The sequence below is a fragment of the Chelon labrosus genome (assembly GCF_963514085.1).
Source record: "Chelon labrosus genome assembly, chromosome: 6".
NCBI classification, from domain to species: domain Eukaryota; kingdom Metazoa; phylum Chordata; class Actinopteri; order Mugiliformes; family Mugilidae; genus Chelon; species Chelon labrosus.
The window spans coordinates 27,080,985-27,092,229 of NC_140342.1; the positions used below are offsets into that span (position 1 = coordinate 27,080,985).

General features: G+C 41.6%; 1 protein-coding gene across 1 annotated transcript; it reads left to right on the forward strand.

The window, feature by feature from the left end:
- Nucleotides 1-3,956: 3,956 nt before the first annotated feature.
- Nucleotides 3,957-7,614, forward strand: LOC311488932 (uncharacterized protein; the record flags this gene model as incomplete). The annotated part of the gene is made up of 4 exons (XM_084545802.1): nucleotides 3,957-4,302; nucleotides 5,997-6,344; nucleotides 6,477-6,551; nucleotides 7,589-7,614. Exons 2-4 carry the CDS (start codon nucleotides 6,095-6,097, stop codon nucleotides 7,612-7,614), a joined length of 351 nt encoding a protein of 116 aa, XP_084401928.1. The 5' UTR covers nucleotides 3,957-4,302; nucleotides 5,997-6,094.
- Nucleotides 7,615-11,245: the final 3,631 nt, after the last annotated feature.

The following is an 11,245-nucleotide window of genomic DNA, read 5'->3' on the forward strand; positions in this document are numbered from 1 at the left end:
AACCTAGGCTTATTTCCTCATCCAATCAGTGAACACAGTGTCTAGTAAATAGCGCTAGTGTTAAGGACGTTAGCTAGTTTCACCTGCTTTTACAATACAGGTGAATATAAGGTGATTACAGGCCGTCAAGTTTACTGCTCACTTTAAACACAAATTACAATAACAAGTAATAACAAGTAACTACAATAACAGGATTAAACAGTAACCGTTTAATCCTGAATTTCCTGGAAACAAACTCTTGCGCTGACTGTTTTTCTTTTTTTGACGAATGCATTACACAGGCAGGACCAAAGTGAAAGGGGTTGGTGCTTAATAATGTGATTAGGCCAGACCATTGTCAATCCGCCCGCTGATCTACTGGTTTAATGGGCTGGTCAGAACAATATGTAAATTAAAAAAAAAAGTGTTGGGACTGTCGGCCCACCGGGAAAATGCCCGGTATGTCAGATGGCCAGTCTGTCCCTGGCTGGAGAAGTTGCTGAGGATCTTAGGCATCATGCTGAACTTCCTCAGCCTCCTCAGGAAGTACAGACGCAGTTGAGCCTTCTTAACCAGCTGTGTGGTGTTCAGTGTCCAGGTGAGGTTTTCAGTGATGTGGACCCCCAGGTACTTGAAGCTGCTCACCCTTTCCTCTTCAACTTCTAGGATACAAATTGGCTGATGAAGGTTCCTTTCCTTCCTCATGTCCACTATCATCTCTCTGATCTTGTCCGTGTTGAGGGTGAGGTTGTTGTCCTGACACCATGCGATCAGACTGGACACCTCAATCCTGTATGCCTCTTTGTCCTCACCAGTGATGCATCCTGTCATTGCAGTGTGGTCCACAAACTTCAGGATGGTGTTATAATTGTGGGAGGTGAGACAGTCGAGGGTGAACAGGGTGTAGAGGATGGGACGACACAACCCTGTGGGGTGCCAATGTTCATGTGGATGCTGGCTGAAGTCCTGTTCCCAATGCTGACAGACTGGTGCCTGCCAGTCAAAAAGTCAGTTGGCACATGCTCTGAGGGCTCGTCCAGGGATGTTGTCTGGCCCTGCTGATTTGTGGGAGTTGATCTTCTTCAGGGCTTTGCGTACCTGGGCTGATGAGATGGTTGGTGGTGTGGAGGGGGTTCTGTGGTACAGGTGTGTGTGTGCCTCCTCTCTGTGCTGGGGCTGGAGGTCTCAAAGTTGGTGTAGAAGGTGTTGAGGTCATCCAGCAGGCTGTCTGAGGAGCTCATGGTGATGGTGGTGGTCCTGTAGTCTGTGATGTGCTGCGGGCCCTGCCACATCCACCCAGAGTCAGCAGTAGAATAGAAGCTGTCCAGCTGTCCTGGTGGGTACAATGTTGTTAACACAAGTGCTGATGTACCCAGTCACATACTCAGCATAGTCCTGTGTGCTAACAGAAGAGTCCTCCAGTGTGGCTGCAGCTTTAAACACATCCCAGTCTGTTCTAGCAAAACAGTCCTGCAGGGTGCTCCAGAGTTTAGACTATTTGTTGACGGGTTTTGTTGGTTTTATCTGTAGGCTGGGTACAGGAAGAGATGTGGTCTGTGTGTCTGAAGTGGGAGCGGCATGCAACCGTGTATGCACCTTGTAGGAACCTGTGGTCCTCTCAATTCTTCCCCTCTCTGGAATTTAAATTTACGGAGTTGTTTTGCAGAAGAACTCTCCTAACAGATCAACCTTTTTCACCTTAGCCATAAAGGTGCCATGTCCGAACGTGGTACAGGCCCACGCTATCGGGCCTCCCTGATGCTCTGGACGTCATCTGAGCCAAAAGAGACAGATTTACACTTCTTGTGGAATGTCCCACTCTTGTTTCTGGACTAATTAGTCCTGAATCGAAAGAACATCAACATGATATCAGGAACTACAAAGAATGAATTGACTCCTTTTGGATTCGAAGGACAAAGTCTAGAAGCCTTAATGTGATGTTCAATTATGTTTTAAACTTGTGATGTACTAATTTTCTTTTTCAGAGACGAATGCAAACATACCATTTTAACAGGTTTTGCCCCCCCTCTCTTGGAATGACCAAGAGAGCGAAACACTGATAAGCCGGTCGTAAATAACTTTCTTTCCCCAGAACCAGACTCTGATCTGCATTTTCGTCTGAAAAGCACCTAAGTTTTATAATATGACTATCGAAAATGTAATAACCTGGTAAGTTATATATTATTGTTCAGGAAGTGCTTACGATCACAATGAGACGATTTTGATCCTTGTACGATAATGCTAGCCCAAATTCACATAATTTGTCACAGTAAGGATGGATCAACATTGCCATCAAGTGGCTATCTTTAAAAGTATTTTCTCTCTTTTAATCAGTTGTTGAAGTTAAAGAATGTAGAACTTTAGATATGTTCTTATACTAATAGTAGCTATTAGTTGAAATCATAACTGCTGAAATTGTTATTTTAGAAACCTTGACCTTTTATTATTAGCAAAATGTCAATGTAAAGAGAACTTGAGTTTATTAATTTATTGATGCTTTTGAGTTATTTTGATGTGGTCATTCTGATACGTCATCTTGTCATGTTGTAATGTTGAGTGTTGTCGCATACGAAAAACATTGCTAACGAGTCATGATGGGTGATGGAATGATTAAATTTAGTAATATAAAATAGGTTAAGAAGATCAGGCAATAAGACACCTCGAGACAAAGAAGAAGGCGTTCTCTTCTCTTTCCGCGCGAAGATTATGGAAACCCGATCCAAACACGCCCTGAATAATTAACTCATAAAACCAGAGAGATGCTCCTCTTTCTCCGCACTTTTAGGACTTTTATACTTTAGCTCTTTCGCCGCTCTTTCTCCGCACTTTCAACTTTCCACTTTCCATTCACGTTTACTTTTATTTTAGTCTTCTTCTTTACGTACTTAGTCACGTTTATACTTAGTAACTTTAAGAACAACTTGAATATTGACAATACGGTCCTTTTCAAGCTCTGTTTGTTTCTCGTCGGATGTTTTTCCCGACGTACGATTTTTATAGTGACTTAAATATTTTTCTAGCTTTATTCATTTTTATACTCTACGAACCGAAGTACTAACCAACATCGTTTAAGTTAGCCAGCGTAGTCAGCTGGGATATCAGAGAAAGACCCAATCTCTTCGACGGATCAAGAAATCAAGAAGCTGTTGCCATAGCAACGACATCAAGAAGACGTGACGATCCGACTTCTTTCTTCAAACACAAAGACATTGCCAAGTGTCATCTGCCTTTGACTGAACACCTACAGCGCTCTCAAGCAAAGCTGGGTGTTGGAGTTGCAGATCAAGCAACAAGTCCCGTCTACCGGTCCAAGAGAGGCCTGCATCAGCTGTGCCGTTTCGTCACTGACCACCTCGTCACACCGACGCTCCGCCATCACCGACGCGAGAAGACTCTACAAAAGTAGGCTTAATCGTTCCTACCGCTTAAGACAAAGAGTTGGTGTCACTACTTTGAAACTCCCTACTAACATCTTTTAGAGAAGATTGATTAGATTAGGTATCAAATCTATTCCGTTTAGTTTAGGACTTAAACATCTCCATCTCTCACCATCGCTCCAGAAATTATTTCATACCTTATTATATTCGTTCATTTGATTACACTCCTATATTCTATTAGTCCCTCATTTATTCATAGTTGTCACTTCATTAAATAAATATTTGTTCACACTTAAGAAGTTGTTTGTGATGTTATTTTACGGCAGAGAATGACTGGTACAAATTGTAGTAAAGGATTCACTCCTTCAGATATGCAAATTATTGAACTGAGACTGATAAATTGATTTAAACCGTGTTCTTCCTACGATAAAAGGAGGTGGTGTCCTAACGAGACATTTAAAAGGTGTAGACTACCCTACAACCTTGTACATAACTGAAAACATGATCCAAGGTGGGAATGTCCACATGTTGGTAGTATTTGGGGAATACAGTCCATAGCTTGCACTGATTGAAGTCTCCCATTGTGAGAATAACGTCATCAGGATGAGCTGTCTCTGATGACGTCATGGAGCTTGCTGAGCGCTCTAGTGGAGTTGGCTCACGGGGGCTCACGCTACTAAAGTAGTGGACTGAGCAACCACTGACATTAACATCAGAGCCATGCTGCTAGTGTGGCTAAAAGAAAAGAGAAGAAGAGACAGTCATGTTGATGTGAACATTAGAGAAACACATCATGGAGCTGAAATATGATCCTACTTCCTCATTTGGACTCGTTCACCTCAGCTGACTCTCTCAACGGCACACAGGTTTTTGTATTAGTCTTTTTCACTGTGTGGCAGCGGCAGCTACCTCATCTTGGGCTCTGGAACTAAACTGTATGTAACAGGTAAGAAGAAACATTTCTTTTCCTTCACTTGTTTTATTGTAGAAGCTGAAAATGTGTTTAAAGTCAGTTTGTGCTGCTTCAGCCTTTCCATGTTAGTTTTTTCCTCATTAGTAGAGAATTCATCCTGCAGCCATTGTTCCATAAGAAAAGCTCAATCATTTCTGAAAACATGTTGAAATCTGACTGAACAACTAAAGTTCTTCTTTATTTCTGTAAATATTAGTGACGTTCCAAACATTTAGGATTTGATCATCTCAGTAATTCTGTGACATGTGTTGTTGAAAACAAGATGATATTTGATGTTCAACTATTTCAGATTGTTTTGAAGTGTCTATCGATTGTATTGGATCATTTCTGAAAGTTAGAACCTTGTCAGATCTAATGGCTGTCAGTTATTATTTATCTGATGGTAAATGTGTCTTTAATTGATAATGGATTCATAGAAAAAGAAAAAAACACAAAGTGAATGTGATATTAGAAGAAATAGAATTGACTCAAACAATGTTTTATTACTATCATCAGCATAAAGTATTTAAACATTTGAACATGACTGACACAAACTTGTATATTGATGTGTTTTATTAGTGATTAAAGTCTGTGCTCTTAAATGTGGAATATTCAGTACATATTGGAATCAGTGAAATGACAAACGTACAACTGAAAAACACAATTCAGGGTTTTGGAAATGATTTAATTTAATTTAATTTAATTTAATTTAATTTAATTGAAAATAGTACATAGATAACATATATATATTTTTTTCTTTTTAAAATAATAGTTGCTTATTTAAATTCAGACTGCTCTTCATTAACTTGCACATTTGTGAACGCACCATTAATGCTGAACCGTATGTAGAGGTTTTGGAGCAACAAATGCTGCTATCCAGATGACGTCTTATTCTGGAAGGCCTTTCTTGAAATAAAATAAAATAAAATAAAGGAGCAGCTAAAATCTTATATTAAATCAGATTGTAAAATATTTCCCGTTCTAAACTACAGCAGCTGTGAGTTGATAAAAGACGACGTGATGAAACACAGTCGACATGTTTCTGTCCCAACTTCTTTGAAACGTGTTGTTGAATTCAAATTCAAAACCAGCAAATAATGTCTTTTGATGAAGATAAAATAAGATAATCCTTTATTTATCCCACCGTGGGGAAATTTGCAGCGTTGCAGCAGTAGACAGTTTAAGGACAGAGCACACAGGAGATAAAAAGAAGTAATAAAACATTAAATAAATACAAAGAATAGAAACTGAAATACAATAGAAATCCTACTTACGTATGTATGTATATTGCACATGAAAGAATAAATGATATGCAAACATAAGTTCTTCGAAATATATTAAGGATATTCCAGTTTGTGTTGTGATTGTCCAGCGTGTGTTTGGTCTACTGGGAGCAGGCTTGATTATACAACTGATGATTGATCAACCACTGGATCTGTTCTGATTTATTTTATAAGCATCAGTTATGTTGGAAACAGAAATTTACATGAAGATATATAATAATGTATACTGAATATGTAGACCGATCAGCCGTAACATTGGTCCAAGGAAGGAGAAGAACCAGAGACAGGGTGGTCATGGGCAGCAAAGGATCATTGACCATGTAGTTTCCAGGATCAGACTGAATGCAGAGCAGTGCTGGAAGCTGCTGTTGACTGTGTGAATGTGTGTGTGCTGTCAAACTTCAGATGAGCAGGTAGTGAAGCCCGTGGTGAGCCTGTACCCAGCAGCAGCATCCAGAGCCCACCTGGAGGGGAAGAGCTCCCTGCTGTGTCTGGCCTCATCCATGTTTCCTCCTCTGGTCCAGTTCTCCTGGAAAAGACAGAAGAAGAACGGCCCTCTGAAGGAGCTGACCCCTGCTCAGGGAGAGCAGCTGGAGCTCAGAGAGTCGGGACGCAGCGCCTCCATCATGCTGGTGGATAGAGATGATCTGGACAAGTATAAATATCACTGCTCCGTCAAGCACGAGGAGGAGACAGTGGATGTCACAGTGGAGGACACAGTGAAGGCCACAGTAGAGCCCCAAAGCCAACAAGGTAATGAAGGCTTGGTGACTGTGTTCAGCAGTGATTCAGCTTCATGTGGAGACGCTGTCAAAGAGAGCAGAGGAGCAGAGGACTGACATTTCTCACTGCAGCTCCAAACATTTGACTCCTTTTCTGTTTCAGAGGTTCCAGCTCCAGCAGCCTCCTGTCCTCCAGAGAGAGAGCCAGCAGACCTGCCAGCTCTGCAGCAAGATCACTGTAAGATCACCTGCTGCCTCTCTGCATGGACAGCTCCAATGTCCAATGAGGACACTAGAACAACTTTACAGGATTAATCTGACACTTCCACTAATTCATATCTGTCTGTCTGTCTGTCTGTCAGTGTCCTTCCAGTCTCAGTGCAGGGTGAAGCTGCTCTGTCTGCTGTACACAGTGCTGATAGTGAAGAGTCTGGTGTACTGCTGTGGACTCTCTCTGCTGATGAGCCTCAGAAACAAGGGACCGTCCACCAACTCCACACATGCTGACTGACTGTTTTCTGCTGCTCTTTTCTCTCCATCAGATCCCATCAGTTCATCTCATTCATCACTTTCATCAGTATTCACAAATGTTGTTGTAATGTGCTTCTTTGTAATCTGTATCTTTTCATTCACGTCTTGATTGTCATCCTGGAAATAGAAACACATATATTCACATAGAAATCTGCTCTTATGACGTCTTCATTCTCTAGTAGTCTAGTTTATTTCCACTTTCAACTGTGACTTGTATAATAATCATCATCAGTTTCCAGCAGGCTGTTTCTTCTGCTCTTGTGTTTCTTTCTAATAAATGCAGACTCCACCAGGCTGCTCTTTTCTTTCACTGGAACACACTCAATAAACACAAGAAAGCGACACAATCCCAGAGTCTGGCTTTGATAAACTGCTTTTTATGTGTCTTAACAAAGCAAGTCAAATACTTTAGCTCGTATATTAGGAACTGTTGGACGTCAGTAAATAAAGCTGAAGGTTAAGCAGCTTCCAGTTCCTGGATGTGACGTCTATGAACCCTGTGAATGAAGCACAGACTGCTGCACTGATAAAAAATGAAGCTGGAATAGAATTTCCATGAGAAATGTGGGTCAGTGTGGTTAATGAGGTGAACTCTTGGTGGATTAGAACTGATTGGGACGTTCAGACTTTTTTTGTCAACTATAACTCAGTGAAATAATGAGACTTGAGGTGAACCAACATGGACGCCTGCTTCAGAACAACAGCATGACGTGTTTATCTCATGGGTTTGTGTCTCTGTCTCAGTGAGGCTTGTGTTCGGTTCTGATTAATGAGAAAGAACAGGAAGCATTATTGTTTCCTGTAGAAGTTGAAAATCTTCTCATGGGATCAATTTAAACACTTTGCAGGCAAAGAGTTCAACTTCCTTAAAGTTCTATTTATCAGAGAGGAGAAATTTATGAGAGGATGGAAGATTTTAAACACACCACAATAAAATAATTAGTTTCATTTAATTGCAGAAAAAAATAAACATAATTACTGACTGTAATGTTTAATAATAAATGTAAATGTGTTTCTCTCTCAGATGAAGAACACAGGTGCTTCCTGGAAAGATTCTTTAACCACAGCTGGTGGTTGAAACTGTCATTGTGTCATTAAAGTGAAAAGCCACAGCTAACGGTGTGGAGGCTGCAGAGCACAAACCCACACAGCCCGTCTGCTGCAGGAAGGAAGTCTGATTGGCTGTCAGCAGTTTGTTTTCTGTCCTAATAACCACTGAGAACAGATTCATATCTGCTGCTGAACACACTCATCACCTCCCCTCCCTTTCTCTTGTTTTCTGTAAACCTTTTTTCCTCTGAGCCCTCCACCCACACAGAGTTGAACTGAGTCCGATCACCCACCTGAAGCTCATGTCCTGGTAACATGTTCAGGGTATTTAGAGGTTTGGATGATTAAAGATGCACTTTACACTTTGAAATAAATAATAAGAACATTAATGAAATGTTATTTTACTGATCAGACACCTCTGTGATTAATGACTGATTAGGATTTATCCACTGACAGGTCCAGTTAGAGGACCATGAACTTTCAGTGTTCAGCTCTCAAACACTTGAATTTCCACTGACACACTGACCTGCTGCTAATGAAACTATTTCATGACTGTTAATTAAACACATCCTTCATTTGATCAACATTCAAACTTCAGCACTGACTCACCAAACCGCTGGATGATAGTTTTTAACAGTCGTAGGTTCAAATCAGCTCTGCTCTTTGTTCATCTGTGTAAACAACAGTGTCGTCAGCGTAGAGTTTGACATCCACACCGACACATTTATATTAGAGAACTAATACACAAACTAAATGATCTGAAGACACAGAACTGAACCTGGTGGAACAACCACAAACACTAGATGTTCATTTTGATTTAAAATGTCTTAGGAACAATCATGAAATTACTTTGAGGTGTCAACATAATGAATCTTTACACAAGAAGAAAAACAAAACATCATTATTATTTTATAGTTGTTGTATTTTAATAGAACAGAATAAATGGATGAACACACTGCATTGTATTTCTACAATAAAAAGAAAAAGAAAGCAAACACATGTTGTATTAAATGTTGAAACATCTATAAGGAAGTTAATTCTTTAACTGCTGTAATATTTAGAAGTTACAATTAAGAGATTTGATAAAGAAACTCTGATAAATCTATCTGACTCTACATTACAACCAAAGCATCATGACTACCATTTGTGAATACTGAACAAAGTGATGAATGAGATGAACTGATGAGATCTGATGGAGAGAAAAGAGCAGCAGAAAACAGTCAGTCAGCATGTGTGGAGTTGGTGGATGGTCCCTTGTTTCTGAGGCTCATCAGCAGAGAGAGTCCACAGCAGTACACCAGACTCTTCACTATCAGCACTGTGTACAGCAGGCAGAGCAGCTTCACCCTGCACTGAGACTGGAAGGACACTGACAGACAGACAGACAGACAGACAGATATGAATGAGTGTCAGATTAATCCTGTAAAGTTGTTCTAGTGTCCTCATTGGACATTGGAGCTGTCCATGCAGAGAGGCAGCTGGTGATCTTACAGTGATCTTGCTGCAGAGCTGGCAGGTCTGCTGGCTCTCTCTCTGGTGGACAGGAGGCTGCTGGAGCTGGAACCTCTGAAACAGAAAAGGAGTCAAATGTTTGGAGCTGCAGTGAGAAATGTCAGTCCTCTGCTCCTCTGCTCTCTTTGACAGAGTCTCCACATTAAGCTGAATCACTGCTGAACACAGTCACCAAGCCTTCATTACCTTGTTGGCTTTGGGGCTCTACTGTGGCCTTCACTGTGTCCTCCACTGTGACCTCCACTGTCCCCCCCTCGTGCTCAACGTAGCAGCGATATATATAGTTGTCCAGATCATCTCCGTCCACCAGCCTGATGGAGGCGCTGCGTCCCGACTCTCTGAGCTCCAGCTGCTCTCCCTGAGCAGGGGTCAGCTCCTCCAGAGGGCCGTTCTTCTTCTGTCTTTTCCAGGAGAACTGGACCAGAGGAGGAAACATGGATGAGGCCAGACACAGCAGGGAGCTCTTCCCCTCCAGGTGGGCTCTGGATGCTGCTGCTGGGTACACGCTCACCACAGGCTTCACTACCTGCTCATCTGAAGCTTGACAGCACACACACATTCACACAGTCAACAGCACTGCTCTGGTACATAAGTATTTCTATTGTATTTCAGTTTCTATTCTTTTTATGTATTTAATTTTTACTTCTTTTTATCTCCTGTGTGCTCTGTCCTTAAACTGTCTACTGCTGCAACGCTGCAAATTTCCCCACGGTGGGATAAATAAAGGATTATCTTATTTTATCTTCATCAAAAGACATTATTTGATGGTTTTGAATTTGAATCCAACAACACATTTCTATGAAGTTGGGACAGAAACATGTCGACTGTGTTTCATCACGTCGTCTTTTATCAACTCACAGCTGCTGTAGTTTAGAACAGGAAATATTTTACAATCTGATTTAATATAAGATTTTAGCTGCTCCTTTATTTTATTTTATTTTATTTTAAGAAAGGCCTTCCAGAATAAGACGTCATCTGGATAGCAGCATTTATTGCTCCAGAACCTCTACATACGGTTATTGGTATAGAAATGTTATACCACTATTTACTCTTTCCATAAGTAAAACGGCATTACTAACAGGTCTAAGATACTCCTTAATTACCCCCTGGCTAAGAGACTTTACTATGACCTTACTGACATTGCCGTCCAAGCTGGCAATGGCCTTAACTATCTGTCCAAGAGGCCACTCGTTACGTTTTGCTTGAACATCCTTTACCAAAACAATATCCCCTTCCCTGAGGTCAGGCTTCTCCAAGGTCCACTTCCTCCTTGGTTGAAGTGTTGCCAGGTGTGGAGGCGGCGTGGTGCATCATCTGCAGGAGAGAGGTGTGGAGAGGGCTCATGAGAGCACCACCAGGTGAGAGTGATTGGCACACCTGCATCCTGTTGGACTTATCACTCTCTCCTTTTAAAACACAGTAGCGTGTTGGACCTGGAGGACTCAAGGCAGAAAGACACACTCACGACTGTTAGCAGCGGAGAAAGGAGATCCAGCCTGCGAATGTCATAGCTCTCCGGGTGATTCTCTGCTGAAGGACTCACGGTGGCATCGAAGTACGCCACACCAGATAATCCAATCTCCACCTTTTCCAGAAGGAGTCTGCCAAGCTCTGGACCTGGTGCCATTGTACCTTGCATAGATGGTCCAATTCGAAGTCTCCTGGAGGTGCAGGAGTAACACTTGCCTTCTGGGTGAGCAGAGTTGCAGGTGAGAGCATTTCAGGTATGTCAGCGTCATACAAGACTGGAACCAGTGGTCGAGCATTCATGATGGCCATAACCTCAGCCATCAAGGTTGATAGGACTACATGAGACAGTCTGGTAGCACCATCTTTCAG